Genomic DNA, 22,614 nt, shown 5'->3' with positions numbered 1-22,614 from the left:
GAAATGTGCAGAACTGAAGTGTATAAAATATTTTTGATGCATGTATGCACCTGTGTAACCAGTACTTCAGTCAAGATAAATAAATGCTTCAAATTTTCCAAAAATCAAGAGAAATTTTCCTATTGATGTTTTCTTTGAAGTTTTTACCCTCATTCCAGACTTATCATCAGATCACTTTATCTGCTAGATGGGACACATACGTGAGATGTATATGAGTTTTCTAGACAGATTTCTTCTTCTGATGAGTACTGGCTCTGACTGTTGGAATTTTAGATCTCAGGCTCAGAGAGGGATGAGAGAAGATGCTACACTGTCTACCCACCTGCCACCTACTCGGCCAGCTGACTTTTGCTCTTAACTAGGAGGTGTCTGTCTAAAATGCCCTGCCTGGGCCTCAGCATATAGACACCATGGGACACACTGACTATTGAAAGTGAAAATGGGATCACAGGTTACATGGAGGAGACACTGGTCAAAATTTGCCCCCTATACTTTGTTGTTGGCAGGTTCCGTGTTCTAAAAAGAAAAGTGTACAGATCTCTAAAGACATGGCATGTGATCTTTAGTTTCTGCCACTGTACTCCTTTCTCACATTTGAGACTTGCATCTCCTGTTTAGCCTCTGAAGGCATTGGAGTTTGTAATCTCTGCTTTATTAGTTTGTTCATTTTTTTCTGTAAGAAATGTTAACGTGTTAAACCTTTAAGGTTGGTTTGGGACTACTTAGTATAAGTTTCCTTTTCCGTTTTTTAATTGCTTAAAAGATTAATGATTGGGAAAAGATCTGAGTATTTTATGGAGAAAATTTGTTATAACATAGCTTATATTATGGCTTTAATTATCAGAACAATACACAAGTATATTAGTGTTCAGTTAATGTTTTCCCCTTAAACTATAAAATGAATATAATATTAAGGAAAAATTAAATTTATGGATGGTGCTCCATAGGTTACTTTTGAGCAATTAGAATTAATGTCAAAGGAAATAGGAAAGCATTTCCTATTGTGATATGTAGGGTTAATGTAAGGTTAGTGGAGGAATTTTCTGCATAAAACTTGGTGATTTTCAAAGATATTTTCATATTTTTACTTGGATTTATATTTCCAGTCATTTTCACAAATATCAAAGCTACAGTCGTAGTGCGGGTTTTCCTTGAAGACTGCAGGCTGTAAATTCAGAGGCATGGGGAGAGAGAGAACCCAGGAAAGAAGGATCACCGCTTCTTTGAGCTATTTGGAAAGTCATCAAGGATGGGTGACAGGGTGAGGTGGAATGTAGCAACTACTTTGTAAAGAGGAGAAAAGCTGAGGAACTCTCTTCTGATGCTGCCGGTCTCCTTAGCAAGGTAGAAGATGGGACCATCAGCTGTGAGTGACAGATGCATGTGAGGTGTTGAGGGATGTGGTAGGCTGAGTAGTGGACTCCCAGATGTGGCCATGATTAATTTTTGGAACCTCGGGATTGTTACCTTATATGACAAAAGGATCCTTGCAGGTGTGATTCAGTTAAGGATCTTGAGATGAGGGGGTCATCCTAGGTTATCCTGGCGGGCCCAGTAGAACCACAGGATCCTTAAAAGAGGATTGCAGGAGAGTCTGAGTAAGAGAAGGCAGTGTGATGACAGGCAGAGATTTGAGTGACACACTTTGAGAATGGAAGAAGGGTTATAGCCAGGAAATACAGGTGGCCACTAGAAGCAGAAATAGGCAAGGAAATGGATTCCCCCTTCAGAGCCTCCAGAAAGAACCAGCCCTGCCAACATTTTGAATTTAGCTTAGGGAAACTTGTTTGAATCTTCTGAACTCCAGAACTGTTAGAGAATTTTAATGAGGTGCTAAATTTGTAGTCATTTACTCAGCAACAGTCGGAAGCTAACACAGGGGAAAAGTTTGTAATATCCACTGTGCTGGGGTCAGCTCTCTGTACGTAAGTGGATCATCTGTAGAGAATAATTCAGGTGAGTTGGCAAAAATTTTGTACGGTGGAGGCAGTCAGCAGCGTTTGTACTTTTTCTGAGGGTACGTAGCAATCTCAGAGAAGAATATTCAAAAACTAAGGAAAACCCACTGATAGAATTTGCCTTATTGAGTATGGGGAAGAATTCTAAGGTCGTAGCATTGTTAAAGTTGTTGATTGTGAGTCTGCTGTTCAATAGGCATGGCAAGTCACTCACAAGATCCCAGGAAACAGTATTAGGTGTTAGGGACCAGTAGACCTGTAGATACAGTGAGAGTGAAGAGCAGTTTAAGAGAGAGGAAGAAGCGGGTCTTTGATGCCAGAGATATTTTCTATCTTCTAATGAGGCTCAGGGTGTGCCCATATCAATATGTGGGTGAAGGGAATCCTGATAAGATGGGAGGTGAAAATTTCAGCACCTGTAAGGAGTGTGTCAAGTTGGTCATTATTATGAATACTGCAGTTACCAAAGGTAATAGATGTCAAGGAGCAGAGTTGAGAGAAATAAAGTAAGCTATTTTCTGAAGCTACCAAGGATTTGTATGTCCTTGGAGGTCAGAAGGTAGGATGAGAACATGGAGATGGTGAAATTTGTGAGTCTGTACTTTCTCTTGTAGATTTTGTTGTTTTTAGGTCCAAAGAACTTTTCTTTATAATATTCTAGATTGCACATTTAGACAAGTTTGGAAACAGCTGTATTCCGGAAGGGCACAGATAGGTTGCTTCAGTCTTCTTGGCGCTTTCTCTGCTTGCAAAATAACATCTTAGAAGCAAATAGAATCCAGTGACTTTTGAGCTGTTAAAGCTTCACACTTGCTCATTGTTTTTACTGACCACTTTTGCAGGAAGGGTCTGTGCAAGACAGGTTTCCTATGTATGCTCTAGTTTTTACATTTGTGACTGTCAGTGTAGTACCTTGACACCTTATGGTTAGGTCAGAAGCCAAGTTCCAGGCCTTTATGTAAAATTAAACCAGGGCAACATCATAGATGCTGTAAAGGTTAAGAGTGTTGTGCTTGATAATTAAGATTTCTTTCTTGCCTTCCATTTCAGCTTCTGTTTCAAACAAATTAATAGAACCATAAACAACTTAATTACTATGCCCTGTGAGGTGATTTTGTGTGTGTGCAGTGATGATGTGGCAATTTATGACATTGAGATTAGGGGGGGGGAATACTAATTCAGCATGAAGTATGCCCTGTGGTGCAGTCAGACATGGAGCACATACATGTATCTTGGTGTAGGAAAGGAAAGGAAAGGAAACTTCGTCCATAACGGAGGCTACTCCCAATACACATGTATAGGATGTTTGGAGTAGTGAGAAAAATATTCAGTGATGATGAGTTGAGAGACATTCATCTTTAATTCCTGCTTTGTCATTAATTTCGTTAAATCATGTAACCTCTCTGGCAAAGACTCTTGCTGCTTTATCCATAAGGAAAATATGTTTATTGAGTAAGTGCTCTGGTTCTTACCTTTTTGAAGTTAGGGACGCCTTGGAGAATGGTGAAAATTCCTGGGCTCTTTCCTAAAAGCAGGCATCTGTGTACCTGTTGTGTATATGCACAACACACAACACACACTTTCATATGCAGCATCAGGTGATTAAATGGGTTCCCTGAAGCCTATCTTTGGGATCTGGTTGAGGATGTATTGTTTAGATCATTTTAGATTTTAGAGCTCTTTTAGCTCTGAAGTCTTAATACCATTTTCAGGGTGAAAGTGAACCACTACTTGTGGCGACTGGGTAGTGGTAATGAAGGGTAAAACGGGAGGTATGAGTAGCTTAGTGTTAAGTTGACAACAGTTTCTTTAAGAACTCTTAAAGTGGATTGATAGAGCCTCGGTTGTCTGAGTCTGCCCAATACTATTCATAATAGTAGATAACACTTTCATGGCTTAGTGTGTGCTAGGCACTGTTTTAAGTACCTTTAAGTATATTAATTCATTTAACTCTCACAATATTTTTTTATTGTTATTTTTAAGCAGTAGTTTGGGAAAGTGAAATACATTTTTTTTTTACTTAAATTTTTTTTCTTTGAAACAGTAAAAATACTTTTCTGAATGCATAACAGCAGATATCATTTATTACATGGCTGTATTCCTGTGCTAAATGTTTTAAATACCTGACCTTCCAGGTGAGTATTTAACTTTCCATTTTGGGAATGAATAAACAGATTAGATTAAGAACTGAGAATAGAGGAAGTAACTAACTTGCCAAGATTGCACAGTTGCTACATTACTATTGTGAATTGAATCCCAGTCTTTTTTGATTCCAAGGCTTATGGTCTTCACCATTTCGCTTTATCATGTCAGTGCAGGAGAATTATGTGTATTGACTCTGCTTTACAGAATTTATGATCATTTACCCAGAGTTGAAGTAGCATTCATTCACCTTTGTGCTTACGAAGATAAATTTATTTATTCGGCAAGTATACAATGAGTGTGTATTATCTGTCAAACACTGTTCTAAACAGGAGGTTCTTTTTCCAGTTTTTTCTATCATTGGGCAGTTTTATGTTGTAGACATTCCATTTGGGCAGATAATCCTGGTTTCCCAAGCCTGATTTAAGAACAGTGGCTTTATCAAAGCATATTAGAAATCTTTAGTTTTCTGCTTCTTTTCTCACTTTTCATTTTGAATCGTGTAATAAAATTCTCACTGAAGAAGTAACTTTCTAAGACCTAAGATACCTAATTGTTATTAGAAGTTATTTAAAACCATCATTATTTGAACACTTAGAAACTCAGCAGAGATATTAGAAACTGTAGCAGTTATTTTATCCACTTGACAGTATGCTAGCCTTACACTAATTTGAAAGTCCTCTTCTAATGTTTTAAAAAACCCACTTGTTGATACATAACATAAATAAAACTGCATGTCTTTTTTGCCCAATTTTTTTTTAAATGTGGATTTTCTGGGGGTAATTTGTGGGAGTCCTTTATGTTTTGGGTTAAACCCCTTTATCAAATAATATATGCATTGTGAGATACTGTCTTCCATTCTGGGCTTGCCTTTTCTTTTAATTGTGTCTTTGAAGAGAATGTTTTAATTTTAGTTTTTCAGTCTGCAGTTGTTGGATAAAGTATATGTATCCGTTGGTCACATTTACTAACAAGTTCAGATCTTCCACATCTTTACTAAATTTTTTTGTCTGCTTGTTGTATCAACTATTGAGAAATATTAAAATCTTCAGACTTGATTTTGGGTTTGATTATTTCTCCTTTTAGTTTATGTATTTTGAGATCTTTTTACAAAGTGAGTATAAATTTAGGGTTTTAGCTTCCTATTGAATTGACTTTTATTTTTATGAAATATCCTTCTTCATCCCGAGTAATACTTCTTGCTTAACGACTACTTTGGTATCTTACGTTTAATGTTTGCATGGCGAACTTCTTTCCATCCTTTCCTTTCCACCTTTCTGTGTCCTTATATTTAAGGTGTGTCACTTAAAAGCACCATATAGTAACATACTTCTTAACCCCATCTGATAATCTTTGTTTTTAAATTGAAAGGTTGAAGGATGTAGTTCATTTACATTTAATGTAATTATTGATACATTTGAGTTTATATTTGCCATCCTACTGGGGTTTTTTTTCTCTTTGTCTTATCTGTTTTCTGTTGATTTTCCCAGCTTTCTTTCCTTCTAGGTGAATCAAGTATGTTTTATTATCTCATCCCACTCCCTGATTAGCTGTTATTTATATATGCTTTTATTGTTTTAGGGATTACTTTAGAGATTACAACATAGATCCTTATAGTTTACCTTATTAGTTTTTAGTTTTTGCTTTTTTTTAAAAAAAGAACACTTGTGGATAGTACAAGAGTCTTAGAGTATTTTGACTTCCTGGGGTCTTTTCCCCTTGGCTTTCAGACATTTGATCCTGAGATTTTTGTTTTGCTGGGGACAGGACTGGTAATTTTTCCAACACTGTGTATGGAAAATTGTGGAGTCCCTAGATGGTGATACTTTCTTTCAAAGGAAATGTAATTTTCCTCCGGCAGGCGGGCATGGTATCACTGTGATCTAGTTGAAGCTGGCGTTTAGGCTTTGTTAAGGTTGGTCTGTGTTTGCCTTTATTTACCAGGCATATTTTTACTCACAGGAAATAGCCCTTCTGGGGTCTCAGCTAAAAGCCCGAGTTATTTACCAGTTTGATCTCCACATTACTGTGCCTTGAGGTTTCAGCTTTTGTCTCCTCTTCACTGCAAGTCTGCCCACAGTCTCTGTTAGCTCTTTAGCCTCACAGTGCTGCTTTCTATTTGGTGTTTTGGTGTCTCACCCATGCTTAGGTGGTGTGTCAGGAAACATCTTGATGAAAATTGCAGAATTTCTGGTTCTTCTTTGCGTTTCTCTCTTCTTCAGACTTTTACCTCGTGGTCTTTGCTGCTTAATAGCCAGCCCATCTGTGACTTTCTGCTTGGCTTCTTATTTCCGGTTCTCCAGATACAACAAATGACCCAAGGGAACGAGAGAAGGCAAATGTAGGGCTCCTCTCAGTATACTTGCCTTTTCTCCAGGATCCTGGCTCCGCAAGTCTATGTTGCCTTTGTAGCTCCTTGATACTTTTACACTGTTTGTTTGTTTGTTTGTTTGTTTTAATTGTTGTAAAATGCACATGACATAAAATTTATTATCTGAACCATTTAAAAGTGTATAGTTAGTTCCGTGATACTAAGTACATTCATACTGTTGTACAGTCATCTCCATTCATCTCTAGAATTTTTATGTTGCAAAACTAAAACCCAATATCCATTAAATGATAACTCTCTATTCCCCCCTTCTCTCACCTCCTGGTCACCCCCCTTGTACTTTCTGTCTTTATGAATTTGACCTTGAGCTACCTCGTGTAAGTGGAATCAGAGTATTTGTCCTTTTGAAACTCAGGTTTCATCCATGTTGTAGCATGAGTCCAAATTCCTTCCTTAACTGATTAGTGGTTACCAAAGGGAAAAGAGGGGTGAGGAGGGCTAGGCAAGACGGGTAAAGGGGGTCAGCTGTGTGGTGACAGAAACTAAATTTTGGTGGTGAGCACGTTGTAGTGTATACAGAAGTCAAAACATAATGTTGAACACGTGAAATTTATGTAATGTTACAAACCAGTGTTACCTCAACTTAAAAAATTCCCTTGCTTTTTAAGACTGAATAATACTCAGTTGTATGAATATACCACATTCGCTTATCTGTCATCTGTCAGTGGCCACTTGGATTGTTTCTACCTTTTGGCTATTCTGAGTAATGCTGCTATGAACATGGGTGTACAAATATTTCTCTAAGACCCTTCTTTTGACTCTTCTGAGTATATACCCAGGTGGTGGAATTGCTAGATCATATAGTAATCCTATTTTTAATTTCTAGGTAGCCACCATATTATTTTCCATAGCAGCTGCACCATTTTACATTCCCAGTAACGGTACTCACGCACTCCAGTTTCTCCATATTCTCATTGGCACTTGTTCTTTCCTTTCCTTTCTTTTCTTTCTTTTTTCTTTTTTTATAGTAGCTATCTTGATGGCTGTGAGGTGGTGGCTTTTTCTTTTCATCTTGCTTTTATAGTTCTTGCCAGAGGAGTCAGTCTTATAAAAGTTATTCTTTCAAGACTGAAAGTGGAAATATGTGGAATAGCATTTTGAGGTGGATGTTATTTTACAGATGAAGAAACACACAGATGTTGAGGTCACACCTAGTAAATGGCAGAGAAAGGATTGAAAACAGTCTGTCTGGATCTTAAATCTGTGCTCTCAACCACTGAGTTATAATCGCTTCTCTAATACAGATCTTCTTTTCTAAAAGTCTTAATCTCTTTGCTTCAAAACCTTGAGGATGATTATGCTTATGGTTCTTTTTTATTATTATTATTTTGATTTATTTTTTCAGTTGGGGAGAGGTAATTATGTTCATTTAGCATTTATTCTTAGAGGAGGTACTGGGGATTGAACCTATGACCTCATGCATGCCAAGCATGCAGCTCTACCTCTTGAGCTATATCCTTCCCCACTGATTACTCTTATGGTTCTAATAGGGACTGTATTCCAGTGTTGTTGGTTTTTTCCCCCACCATTACATTTATTAAATTTTGGAGTAGGGAACAGTGCTTGTATTTTGTGATTCAGTGTAAATATATAGCTTTAGAGAAACATGACTAGAGGTTTGATTTATCAGATATCCTAAGATACAGTTCTTAAAATAAATGGAAATTAATTGAAAATACAATTTCTTGTAACTATACTGTTTCAAAAGCTTTCACAGCCCTAAGAGGGAGATTTGGGGTCCATTTTACGGTGGCAAAAACTATTTGACTTTGAGCTTTAGTTGTGGAGCTAAATTTTCAAGCCATGTTTTTAGACACTATATTCAGTGCTTTTCCATTCACTTTACCAGTAATATTGTTAAATCCAGAAATGTTAATCTGTGCAATTTACTATTTTATATCTTACAGATGTTTTTCAGTAGTGTAGTCAGGCACTAGCATTCTGGAAAATATTGGGACAGTTCTTTAAACTTTGATCCGATTAACCTTTTTTGCCTACTATAACTCTGCAGTAGAAACTTCTTTGTTGCTTTTCTGTTTATTTTTAATGTTCTGTTTCTGTCTTCATTGTGTTAAGCCATTTTAACTTATATGTATCTCATGTTTTCAAAGTGAACCCTGCTTGAAAGCACTCAAGTTTATTACTTGTTAATAGAAGACTACCGAGTGATTAAGCTTGGGGAAGGCAGGTTCAAACATTATTCTAAACGACAGTAGCTACTTATTACAGAGCTATTTTCTTGTTTTTTTTCTTTAATGAGTTTAATTTTTCAGAATTTATCTCTAGTTTATGAGCGAGATATGTATTTAATATTTGTGAAGATTTTTAACCTCTTTTACATTCCTTTTTTTCTATTCTCTTTTTTAAAAAAATAAAAACAATTGAGGATTTTCTTACTTTGAGGACAAGAAACTGAAAAAGAATTAAGTTTAATTAAACATTTTGATAGTAATTTGCTTGATAAACCAACTTTTAGACCTATTTGCTACAATTTAAAAAGTGGTCTTTGCCTAAATAAATAACCATTGGCCACAGTGCAGTCAAGCAGGAAAGTGCAGATAAATGAGTAGAAATCCATAACTGCCCTTAATTTAGTGGTATTATTAAAAGTACTGAACTACTGGTATTTGAAGCAAAAATTTTGTAAAGAGCTTCCTTACATTTGAGACAAGGATTGTTACATTTCTGTTATAGTAGTTTTCCGAGTTGAATGTGACCCAAAGGTTAGTTTTAGAATTTGCTTCCCAAATACCTGTTTCATCTTACAAGCAAACATTGTTCAATTGAGACTAGATTTGAGTGACATTGAAAGGAGCTTGTAATTTGCTCTCTCCTCGGGTGCACCATTGATTCCTGTGCCCAGTACACATGTATCCTCGTGTGCTTTTTTTGTGACATAAAGACTGTTGGTTAAAAATATTTCCTGAACTATTCCTTGTGGGTAAAGTGGTGACAGTTATTTTTTTAAATTTTTTATCAAATCTTTGTCATTGTTTTATTGAAGTATCACTCCATGAGTAAGGAAGCTGTTCAGCCCACTTAGAGAGTCACTCCTTGACTTTGCACAGGTTTAGCTTTCATAAGATCTATGTTTTTGCATAGTGTGTCTTGACACCTCTGAGATGCTTTTGCATGCTGAGTTTGATCTCTTGTTCACTAGCTAAATATTTAGGTGTCTTGGTGAAGCCATCAGTTAAGGGGAAAAGACAAATATTTGCCAAGATGCCGGAAATAGTGGTATCTGTGGCTTTGCAGGGTGAAGCACATGTAGGCTGCTGTCCTCTGTCTGCTGGGCACGTAAAGAGCCCTCGGTCACGAGTAGGAATTTGCCAAAAGAGTTTTACGTGGGGATCAGCTGGTTCTTTCTTCTTAAAGCAGAGGAAGAAAGAATCCATCTCTCTCTACCTCAGCTCCTACAGGCCTGCCTGTGTTAGTTGATGCTTTTAAACGTGATACTTCCTAAATTTATCTAGCTTTATATTACGGTTGTTTTTGGCAGGCAAGTTGGTCGTACAAGAGCTATATTCTTTTAAGACTACAAGTGGAATAGCATTGTGAGGTGTGTGTTGTGTCATAGATGAAGTGTTTATGAGTTGGTTTGTCAAGTTAACTGTTCAGATGAAGTCAAATGCAAAAGTAATGTGACTTCCTGATTCTTAAAATAGGAGCAATGAGATGGTCCTGTCATTGGTTACTCACTCTCATCCCCTGGCCCATGTGACTTGTAAAAATTCTTGTCCACTTCAGGTTTGCTCGGCCTAGGATAGCAATTCCTATGAGAGGAAACCATAGATAGAGATTTGAAATGTAGTTTTATCTCTGTCATGATGAAACTCACATCCCTTTAGTAAATCTAATGTTTGATTCAGACATTAGGCTTTCAAATGTATTTTCAGAACATCTTATATTTAAAATGCCTATATTTTGGCTTTAAAAAGGAAAATAGAAACAACCACCAACTTTGTATCTCTGCTGAACTCTCTTCAGTAGATAAATGACTAATGTTGAACTCATACAGACTATATTTTTATCAAATTAAATACTCACACAGAAACATATGAAATAAAAAGTTTTATAGTGATTTAATTTTTATTTCATTTTTAGTGATTAGGGATAAATTGATACTGTATTACATAAAATTAGCCACTTATACTTTTTACCAAAGATTCCTATTAGAATCTGTTATGAAAATGTGTCCTCAGAAGCTGAATTTTTTCTGATATTGCCAATAAGCAGCAAACAAAAGATTCAGCATATTTGTTCAGCAAATATTTTAATATATATCACGTGCAGATAACAAGTTTCTTGTGAATGTGTGCATGCATTGCTGTTTATGTATGAATACATAAACACTCAGGTGTATGTATGTATAGCTTTTATTTTGCTTGATGATAGTTAATCACATATACCAAACATTTAATATAATTGACTATTCAGTATTACTAATTTAAATAGTCATACTCAAGTTTGCAGGCTTTCCCTTCTATATTTATTAGCTCTCTGGTATCTATAATCAAATTTTAGGGTTATTGGGTTTTCTTAATATTATGTCATTTAACTATAATCATTATATATACCTTGATAGTCTCACATTAAAAGACAAAGGTTTAACCCTTATACAGCATCATCTGTATTTCCCTTATCTCCAGTTGTCTTCCATGGACCTAAATTTTCTATGCTTTGCTCAAACACTTCAACCATGTGTTCTCGTCGTACCTGACTTGACTTTACTCTGAAGCATCATTCCCCCCTTATGCAGTATACCTAAAGAACTCATCAGCTGCACCTGGCTCCCTTTCTGCCTTTTTGCCAGAGGGCTTAAGATAGCAGGCATTATACGCCATACAGTTATAGACTTTACCTACTTTGGTAGTGACAGCATCTCTGTGTTCAGGATTGAGCAGAGGGAAACCCAGGCCAGGGGAGACTGATAACAATTAGAAAGGGAAGAAGTAATAGTGAAATGTGTCTTGATCCGTGGTGTGTGTTAATTTTTTATCAGAGAGTTAAGCTTCAAAGAAAATCATATTAGAGTTTTAGAGACTAAGGTCTTTACCAGCCCATTGTAAACCAGAACCAGATTGGGTAAGTGACTTACTCAGGGTCACATCACCAGTTAATGGTAGAGCCAGAGATCATACAAAGAAATTCCTAACTTTGCATCCATTTTTGTATTCAAAAATTTATCATAACTGACACATCCACTTTAGAAAACAGTTTCACAGTTTCCATATGGCCCAGGACTTCTCCTAGAAATCTGTTTAAGAAAAATGAAATCATATGTCCCAACAATAAAGATTGTACCCAAGTGTCCATAGCAACATTACTCATATAGACTGGAAACAGCCGGTAAACTAGAAACAGTCCCAAATATCCATCAGCTGATAAATGGATAAACTGAAAGTGGCACAGTCATACAGTGGAATACTATTCAGCACTAAAAAGGAATGAAATACTAGTCCGTGTTACATTAATGGACTTTAGCAACTTTATGCTTAGTGAAAAATCAGACACAGCAGATTACATATTATATGATTCCTCTTACATGAAATGTCCAGGAATGGAAATGTACAGAAAGAGAAAGCAGGAGTGCTGGAAGTAAAGATTGACTGCCAATGGGCTCGAGGGATTTTTTTTCTTTTCTGAGTAATGGAAATATATTCTAGAGCTAGATTGTGGCAATGATTGCATAATATAGAAATTTTATGTAAATTATTGAACCAGGCTGTTAAAATGAGTGAATTTTATAGCATATAAATTATACTGCAGTAAAGCCAAAAGGGGGAAACATTTTTTAAAAATCTCACTTAAACACTCTTAATTTACTCTGAGGATTAGGTTGCTTTTGTTTTGTAACCTTTTACCAAAAACAATAAAATCTGACCTAATTCTTTTGACATTTCTCTTAGTCTAAATTAAGAACATGTTGTTTTTTAAAAGGTTGATATCTTAGTAGACGTATGTTAAACTTGCTAATAATACATATATGATACATATATCATATATATATATGATGTTACATATTCTCTACAAGATGTGCTGAATGTCACGTAGGCATGTAGTATGGTTGGAACTTAACAGTACCTGCCAGAATCACCAGTACTTTCTATTCTAGCTGTGAAATAGCTTGACTGATACAATTCTCTCAGTGCTGTTCCACTACTTTTCAGTGTATCTTCTCTATTTTGCTCTTATCAGTTGAGCTTTGCTTACTGGGAGTTACATTTGTTTTCAAACCTGTTTATGCTAATTGTACTTCTTGTTATTACATAATTGAATATTGTGTAGATCAACAAAATAGTGTGGCTAACAATACAACTTGTTCTTTGGCAAACTAGATAGAATGTTTTGGAAAGACTTAACAAAGGCAAATCACTAAATATTGGGTAATTTGTTAATTTAAAGACTGACTGAAGTAGAAATTGTAAAAATCTCAAAGGCTTTTACATTTGGATTGCTTTACAATTGTCTCTAGTTCATGATCCATCCTAATGAAACTGGAAGTAAAAATGCTAGGCAATTTGTGTTGTATGGGTGTATGTGAGAAAGTCAGCATTGAGCTCTAGTGACATAACTCGTGTTCAGAGAAAAAGTCCTTATCCCAAAGAATGCTTATATGTTTCAGATTAAAATATTTAAGGTACTGGTGTGTGTATGTGTGTGTGTTTATTAAATAGTTTTCCTCTTTTGCCACTTGAATTAATCAACCAGCTACTGGTTTTGATGGCATTGGGTAAGAGTGATTCTGTATATGGTACTTTTCTGCACTATAGAAATTTATGTTCAGAACTGTAAAAATCAAATTTATAAATAATTTGTGTAATAATTGGAATAAATATTTTCATAATAAGAACTCTCATTCTTTTGTAAAGTATTAGATTTATGCCAGTTTTTATTGAATACATTTTGTTTTTTGCTGAAAAGTAAGCCAGAATCAGGATGTTAGTAGAGGAGTGTTGGGTCTGCAAGTCATGAGAGTGTAAAGTAGCTTAAGTACATAGAAAACACTGAGAGCCATCAAAAAGGAGGGAGGGATGTGGTCAGGGCAAAACTCAAAATTTAAGATCTTGAGGAAGGAAGTTCAAGAACTTTTTGTTGAAGTCATCAATGAAAATTTTTGAACTTAACTAAAGTTGCTGTTGGGATTTGAAAAATGTGATACAGAATGTAGAAAGTGAACACCAAAGATGCTAATAAAAGAGCAGCTTTCTTTATAGCCATTAGGTATGTACCATTGTGTAAGATGAATGAAAGAAGGTTGGAGGCAAAATGTCTGTGAAGAGTGGTAGTCATGGAGAATTTAATAAAAATTGGTTGGAAGGTTGATCAATACCATTTTATGTTAATATGTTAGAACTTCTGTTATGTTTCTCTTTTAGCTTTATTTGATGTTGCTTGTTGTGACCAGTGTTCCTTTAAAAGTTCAGAGATCACAGCTTGCAGTGGGTCTTGTTTTTGGATTTGGAATGCTTTTAAGAATCTGGTAAAACCAATGGGCTCTGTTTCCAAAGTACTTATGTATGAACAAACACACAGTTATTTAAAAATTTTAGGAAGTTCACAGACCCACCAAAGCCCAGAGAGATCCTGAAAGAACAGAAAGGAATTCTACTACTGATTAATCTTTTTTTGTGAATTAAAAACAGTAGTTTTATTTCAGTGTCTTTTGGTGTAAACATAGATTTTTAAAATATTGCACGAAACAGGACTTTTGTAGCCCATATTTCTGGATTGTCTATACTCTATAAAGTGAAATACCTGTAATCGTGTTGGTGAGAACTTGAAAGTAAGATGACTACCAGTAAATAATTAGAAATGACAGTAGATGGGAATGTTTTAATTATGTAATACTTCATGCTGCTCTGCTAAATCATTAGAGCCTTTTAATATTTACCAGTACGCAGTCAGCTTGAGTCACATGCATCTGTATTCATTCAGCTCTGAATTTTACTTGAAGAATATGATCTTTGAATGTGGTTTTTAAGAGAGTAAGAACCGTAGTTGGGCATGGAATGGGTCCAGGTACAGGGGAAGACCGGCCCGCCTAGCTGCCTGCCTTTCTCCTCTGCTTTCTGCTGACTTGCCTCTCTCCCTGGCGCAGTGCTTGCTCTTTTCCCCCCTTTTTCGTAGGATAATGGACGACCACCGGTGGCCATTGTTTGTTTCAGTAAAAATTGTAAATTGTAAAGGCTTACTGTCTTTTATATAACTTGGAAAGTACTGAAAGATTCCATGTTACTTGAAGTGTTTCTCACCTGAGAAACTGACCTCTTTGGGAATTTTATTTCCTTTATTATTGTAACTCACAATGATGATTTTTATGTTCACAAGCATTGTACTCATGTTTATATTACGATTTTGTTTTAACTACAGGACCGTGTATATGTACAACAAAATAATGTGGAGAATGTCTACAATTTGGGATTAATTATTTTTCGAGATCAAGTTGTGCGTTATGGGTGTATTAGGGATCACCTCCGACAAACGCTATTGGATATGATTGCAAGAGAGCGGAAGGGAGAAGTTGTAGACCGGTATAATAATCTTTTTACTCTCTGGGGTTTGGTGTTTAGGGATTGTATCTTGAGAACCAATTCACTGTCATAATTTTATTAAAATAAATAGAAGTTTGTCCATGTTATAAAAATCCTCAAAAACCTTATATCACAGTTATCCAAGTTAGCTAGATTTCAGCTTAAAAGTACACATTTATTTTTAGAAACCATCCTAAGCTTTTATCTGATATACTTTTTAAAAGCAAATCAGCCATTAGTCTCCTTTTTGATTTGTCATGTGTTTTTTATGCTGGCGTTTTGTTCTTCTTGCTGTTTGATAACATTTTTGTTTCTTTGTCATCGTCTGTAAGGGCTGTTGGCTAGCATTTATTCGTCGTAACCCCCGCCCCCAACATTGTTGTGGTGCCATTTTTGTGACTCTGCAGCCAGAGTGGCTGAAACATGTGAGACTGCTTTCTCTGCTTTTTTGTATTCAAAGCAGCTGTTAGATGAAGACTTGTAAAGTTCTTTTTATTGCAGCTTTGGTGTTTGGTCAGGATTGCCCAGAAGCCTTCTGGTACAAAATATTGTATTGCCTGGTAGTAACCATGTGTGCTCGAGCACTGTACCCTCTCTCTCCTCCCTGCTTCCTGATAAATAGCCCTTTTATTCTCTGTTTTTTAATACACAGAAATATTTAGGTATTTTAATATTTAGACATTTTAAACGTATTTTCTTTAAAAATTCTAAGTTACAACAGCATGAGAACAGCTTCATACCAATAGCTGTACAGGCAGGATACACTCTCCAGTTAGAATTACTCCAAATCTGTACGTTCTAAATGACTTGCTTATGGGAGACTGGTCACTTTGGTTTAAAAAAAAAAATGTTCTGAAAGTCTTTGTAGCTACTTCTGTTGTATATTTTACATGAATCTTTAGTGTGCTTTTATTATCAAGTGGTTTAACTTCTTTTGACAGAGGCGCAATAAGAAACGCTTGCCAGATGTTAATGATTTTAGGTCTCGAAGGACGGTCAGTCTATGAAGAAGATTTTGAGGCTCCTTTTTTGGAAATGTCTGCAGAGTTTTTTCAGGTAATCGATGAAGATAATAAACAAGTGCTCTTTTCAGATGTTCTTAAAATTCTCTAATGTAGTTACTAATCTTAACCTTTTGAACTTTTTGGACTGAGGCCCTTTGGGGAAGAGAGTGCAGAAAAATACCCTTCAGTGTGCCTACCCCACATTCTCACATTCCAGTGAAGGAACTTACTGAAAACAAACTGAAGAGTTTGGACTTACACACCTGATTTTTTTTTAATTATATGTATAAGACATATAAACTTATAAATAACCTTAACGTTTTATTATATTTATGTTACTAATTATTTACCATAAATTCACAGGCAGTATGTCACCAATAAAGTCTCGCTATTCAGGCTTATAAAATAAATATAGGTATTTGCATGGTTCCATAGTGCATATATGTCTTAAAAACTGTTGATACCAATTTGCAGCAGTATATATGACCCCAACCCAACTAAATTGCCAAAAGTGAAGCTAAACTGGTACTAATTTGTAATAAATGATAATAACAATGACTGAGTGCTGTGACAAACGCTGAGACAGTATTTATAAGGTCGTGATAATTAGGCATTCTTCATGAAAGTCTCAACTATCTGAGCAGTTTTGTGGTGTGGCTAAAATAGACTTAGTTGAATATTAAAAGTTTTTACTTCAATAATAACCTTTTTAAAAAATAAATGAAGAGAAATTTACAGTAATTCTTCAGTAAGAGCCGTTGGATGTATATAAAAAGGAACTTGGTGAATTTTGGTGTCATTTACCAGTAAAGAAACAAAGGTGGAATTGCTGTGCCCCTCCCTTCCCTTTAATCAGTTTGTAGTCTGTCAGGAAGATTTTTGTGGCCTGTGCTGGTGAGTCTGGACAGTGTTTTATGAGCTATTAATTTTATAATGTAGGAAGCAGTTGTTATTTTCTGGTAACACAGCAACTAGTTCTAGATACATTCGACAATATTTTTGATGTTTGCATTTGTTTTAATTTCCTTCATTACAGCATAGAAACACCATTAGATACAATCATCAGGATTCCTAAATGTTCTGCAGTGACATATGTATACATATGTGTATATATATAAAATACAATTTTTAATATTGAGTGGACTGATTGTCTCACCAAGATTTTTGTTTAATGTGTTAATACCTGTTCTTACTATCAGGTTAAAATCAATTGGGTTAACATTTATAATTTGCTGGAACTTCTGTAAGACTGGTGTTAGCAGACAAGATTAATAATTATTTTAAAACTCTGTTTCTCAAACTTTATGTATAATATATTCCTTTGAGAGTGGAAGTGGGGTGGGTGGCAGAAGGACTTCAGTGACTAGGAGAACTAGCAAACTGTACGATAAATATGATGAATCTTTCTAAGTGTAATTTTACAATAAAACAAATTGGAGAAGAATGTCCCACTCTCTTGGGGTCATATGCTTCATTCTGTACTTTTGACCTTCACTGGCATGTGCTTATTACTCTTTCTGATACTTAGAATACACTGGCAAAGTTTGAAAAATGCTGCTGAAGGATAATGTATTAATATAGTCTTATGTAAGTAATGCTTTACAGGGTATAATTGGGATTTTATGAATATATATATAAGAAGACACTATATGTAAAATGTTAATAGTGCTTATGATATTTAGTTTGGTTTATGAGAAACACTGTTGAAACCCAGTTGAAAGCAGAAACACATTTCACTTCTGTATTTTCTTTTTTAAATCATACTTTTATTTGCAGATGGAAAGCCAGAAATTTTTAGCAGAAAACAGTGCTTCAGTATATATAAAGAAAGTAGAAGCTAGAATTAACGAAGAAATAGAACGGGTGATGCACTGCCTTGACAAATCAACTGAGGAGCCGATTGTAAAGGTGGTTGAGAGGGAACTCATCTCCAAGCACATGAAAACTATAGTAGAAATGGAGAACTCTGGGCTAGTACATATGTTGAAAAATGGAAAGACAGAAGGTAAGTGTTAGCAAGTGAAAAATAATTAAATCCTTATAGTTCTACCAGGTTCTCATTATTTTTTTACCTCTAATAGATTACGAATGTCAGTTTTCAAGAAGCTGTGGTGTTTAATTTATCACTGTTGTTACTTTGATAGGATTTTACAGTAAAGCTTTACACTTACTAATGAGGATTTTAGATATTTCTAGTGAATTGAGTGGCTTTTTTTCTTTCCTCTTAGGTCTTCTCACTTTGTGTTTTTCTTAACCCAGAAAAAGAGTCTAGTGTTACTGATGAGGCCAACAAGCTCCTCACCTATTCCTGCACTTTGTTTTTACATACTAGGGGTTTTAGACTCTCTTCATTCCCACACTCTCTCCTGTAGTTTTTGTGATTCTTTTAAAATCTGAAGTTTCAATCTTAAAAGTTTTTGTAGGCATTCCTTTGGGAGTTAATCATGATAAGGGTATCCAAAATGCAGAAATATGTGTCTTCCATGTTGACATATTTAGATAAATTAATAGATTGGTTGGGGGAACTCTGAAGTATAGACTGAAAAGGAAGAAAGGAGAATTACATAAAAGTAAACATTCTGGAGATAACCATAACATTTACTCTTTGGCTATTTACATCTGTTTTCCTAAGATGGTATTTTGTGACAAGTACCCTAGAAGAAATTACAAAGAACAACAGTCATGTTGCCCTCATTTTTAATTTCTGCAGCTTTGCTTTAAAACTATAATTTTATAATATATATATATACACACACACATATATGTGGTTTTAAAAAAATAAACAAACATGGTGCTCTTGCTATTCTGTTTCTTAGATGGAGTCTTAGGGATATTTTAACCACATACTACTTATAAAAGAGATACATACTGCCTGCTGGGTCATAACCTAGGTAGGGAATGAAAAAAAATTTTTTTTAAGTTAATTTTAAAGAGGAGTATGTAAAAGAAGGGGAAAAAAAGATAATGGGAAGAGAGGTGGTTCTGTGCTGCGTCTAGTAGAATCCTTGCCTTGTGTTTTGAAATGGTTATATTTCTGTATATGTGCTAAGTTCCTGAAAAGTTGTATGTAAATTTGTTGTTTTTATTAAACTAGAGGCAAGTTACTTTTTAATAAAAAGACCCTTCTCGTAAACCTTTTTTGTAAAAGCAAAACAAAAATCATTTTTAAGGATGTTTGTCATGTTTTCTAAAATAAGCTACTCCTGGGTGTCTAAAGTCTAAGTCAGGGGTTGACAAACTTTTTTTGTAAAGGGCTAGATAATAAATATTTTAAAGGTGTGAGTCATGCAGTAAGTTACTCGTCTCTCCATTTATTTATTTATATATATGTGTGTGTATATATATATTTTATTGAAGTGTAGTCAGTTTATAATGTTGTATCAGTTTCTGGTGTACAGCATAATGCTTCAGTCATACATGAACATACATATTAAAGGAACAAGTACAATGAGATAGACCTCGACAGTCTACTACTAGATCATGATTTCAAAAAGGAGGTGATGGAAGCACTGAGGGAAGTAAGAGAGATTATGAATAGAGACAGAGATTACTCATCTCTAGTGGGAAGTAGACATAGACAGTAACCCCAGTGAGTAAACTTGACTGTGTTCCTATGAAGCTTTCTTTTTTTTTCTAACCATTTAAAAATGTGAAAAGCATTCTTAAGTTGTGAGCTGTAACAAAAAACAAGCATTGGGCTGTGGTTGGTCCATGATGACTCCTGTATTTGATGGTCACTGACAGATAAGGACTTTATGAAAAGCATTTTTCTTTACTTACACAAAATAAGGATCGATAAATTTCTAATAATACTGTTTAGTTGTTGAGTTGATGCTTTCTTACCCACCTTGAGGTTGTTGAGAGGGGGGAGATTAAATGGGCTTGGAGATCAGGGGCTAGGAACTGTTTGATGGAGTGGTTATTGGGCGTACCTGAATTATACCTGTAACCTGCCTGGAGACTTATGTTAAAGGCATCAAGTTTGCCTAACAATGGTAAGTGCTTAGGGTATATAAATGAAGCAGCATAAGAATAGTTACTTACTGTAGTTCTCCATTTAGTTCTTAATGTTCTCAACAAGTAAGCAGCTTTCTGTGATTCTAAATTAAATTTTAAAACCTTGGCTTCAATTTTTCTGACTTTCCACTAGAAACTTAACTGCAAAGGATTTTAATTGTGCTAGGCCCTGCTCTTGAGCAGTATGTCAAGAATGTGTTAGAGGCACAGCTTCACCATTTTGAAGCCAAATGTCTCAAAATCAGAAAGTGAAAAAGTTTTTTCCCCACCATGAATGGAGGATGAGTTGGATTGACTATTAGATGCAGATAGCACTATGAAATTAAGTTCAAATGGTATCATTTTATTGTTTTATTAAATGTATACAAAAATAATGATACTTAATTTTTGAAAGCCATGTATTTTTCATTTTCTCTTTCACACTCTCCACTATGCCATACCTCTGTAAACAGTGAATTACATACAATGAAAGTGTATTAATTTGCATACAGTTAAATACACAACACATAATGAAACAAAACTAACAACACAGAAACAAAGTAGACAAGTCAGGAACTGTTTTGTTAGAGGTATTTGATATGCTAAGTTTACTGTAGTGTAAGTCCATAAATTGCTGTTGCATTTGTAATAATCTGTTTTTAACATGGGGAACTTGATTTAATTTATACCAAATGTGAGATTTGCTGTGTGTAGATTACTTTGGGCATACGTTATTAATGAAAACATTTTTTAATAAAATTTGCTTTTGAAAGTCACAAATTTTGAAACCATTCTTGTAAAATTTGCATCCAAGTATTTTTAAACTACATTCATCTTTAGTTTTAGGATCTAAATTGCTCTTACAAATATAGACCAGGGTAGACAAATTACAGCCTTTCTGCCAAATCTGACCCACCACTAGTTTCAGTTAAAAAAAAATCAAAAGAGTAATATTTCATTACACATGAAAATTATATACATTTTAGATTTCAGTGTCCATAAATCAGATTTTATTGGAGCATAGTTGTGTGCATTCATTTATGTATTATCTACGGCTTCTTTCTGGCTGCAATGGCAAAATAGAGTCATTGCAGCAAAGACCATATGGTCCACAGGTTTAAAATATTTACTATCTGGTGCTTTACAGAGAACAGTTTTCCAGCCCCTGATCTAGAAACTGCCCTTCTAACTCCATTTTTAGAAGTTCTCGATTATAAAACCTTTTTATATCACTGTAAAGTTTTGACACTCTAGTCTTCCAGAAAGTCCTTATTTGAAAGAAACACTGGACATATGGAAAAGCAGTATTTTAACTCCACATTTTAATCTTGTAAAAAATGGACAGAGGCCAAGGTTTTCATTCTAAATAAAAACAAGATAGTGAGATAAACCAATTTTTAAAATACAGATATTGGCTTAGGTCTTCACCTGGGAAATAATTAGTGATTGCTCTGAGGAAAATACCAAAGAATAGGAATTAATGCTTTAAGTTTCGTATGAATTTTACCATGATGTACAATGAAATAAATCCTAGTGTATTTAATTTTATTTGTTGTCATTGGTGTCATTTGAACTTTTGAGATAGACATGCTTAAAAATATCTGTAAGATTTTAATTGGTTTTTAAATTTCATCCTCAGTTTTATTGACTACCAGTTATATACCACAATTAAAATGATCATTTTGATAGTTGTTTTGTAGTATGACTAGGTTCTGGGTTAGAATTATGTTAGGATAGTTATGTAGAAACTCAAAACTGCAGTTTTCATTTTCTGTGGCTTTGTTTATTATGCTGTTTAGACATCTTCACTTCCACATAAATTAAAATTTGATAAGACATTTTACTTTTGCTTTCAAAGTACGTCAGCTGTATTTTGTAAATTGCAATAATAACCATTGACTAGCTTTTTTCCCTCCTTTTTTTCTGTTTTACTGGGGAGTTTTTTTAGTTTTTATATGATCAGCAAATGACTGTGATGGGAGAAATCAGCTTCTTTAAGTGTCACAAATCAGCGTGAACAGAGATCACACTTATTTTTCTTAATCTTTAATGTAGCCAATTTGTGTGTTTATTCTGATTGCAGATCTTGCTTGCATGTACAAGTTATTTAGTCGTGTGCCAAATGGTTTGAAAACAATGTGTGAGTGTATGAGCTCCTATTTGAGGGAACAAGGTAAAGCCCTTGTTTCTGAGGAAGGAGAAGGAAAGAATCCTGTTGACTATATCCAGGTAAGTAAATACGGAAGATTCTCTTTGTCATAAAGTAATTTTGACAAGTGCTGAAAGGGTCACTTTTACAGAGCTATGTAGTATGTAATTTTTTTACTTAATTGTTTCAATGGTAAATTAATATGTGTAATTATCCTAACCATTTTAGAATTTTGCAAAGTAGTACATTTATATCAGGGAGCCAAACTCAGCTGCTTTTCATTTATGAGCTTGTCTGATGAAGACCTTTTTGAACAGTCTCAAGAATTCTTTCTACTTTTCTGTATGATCATATATCTTAGTGTATTAGAAAAAAATAACTGCTGTAGTAAAATAATTCTTGTTTCAAAATATTTTGCTTTCAAGCAGTACTGCGAATATAT

General features: G+C 34.9%; 1 protein-coding gene across 2 annotated transcripts in view; it reads left to right on the top strand.

Moving 5' to 3' along the window:
• Positions 1-22,614, top strand: part of CUL3 (cullin 3) — an 89,071-nt gene that overhangs the window by 43,264 nt on the left and 23,193 nt on the right. For both annotated transcript variants that reach the window (XM_072961743.1, XM_031677950.2), the window contains 4 exons: positions 14,863-15,023; positions 15,965-16,079; positions 17,804-18,032; positions 22,107-22,252. In XM_072961743.1, coding sequence (XP_072817844.1) covers positions 14,863-15,023; positions 15,965-16,079; positions 17,804-18,032; positions 22,107-22,252 — 651 coding nt within the window. The remainder of the gene's footprint in view (positions 1-14,862; positions 15,024-15,964; positions 16,080-17,803; positions 18,033-22,106; positions 22,253-22,614) is intronic.

The sequence above is a fragment of the Vicugna pacos genome, chromosome 5 (assembly GCF_048564905.1).
Source record: "Vicugna pacos chromosome 5, VicPac4, whole genome shotgun sequence".
Classification (NCBI taxonomy): domain Eukaryota; kingdom Metazoa; phylum Chordata; class Mammalia; order Artiodactyla; family Camelidae; genus Vicugna; species Vicugna pacos.
This window is presented reverse-complemented; position numbering and strand designations above follow the sequence as displayed.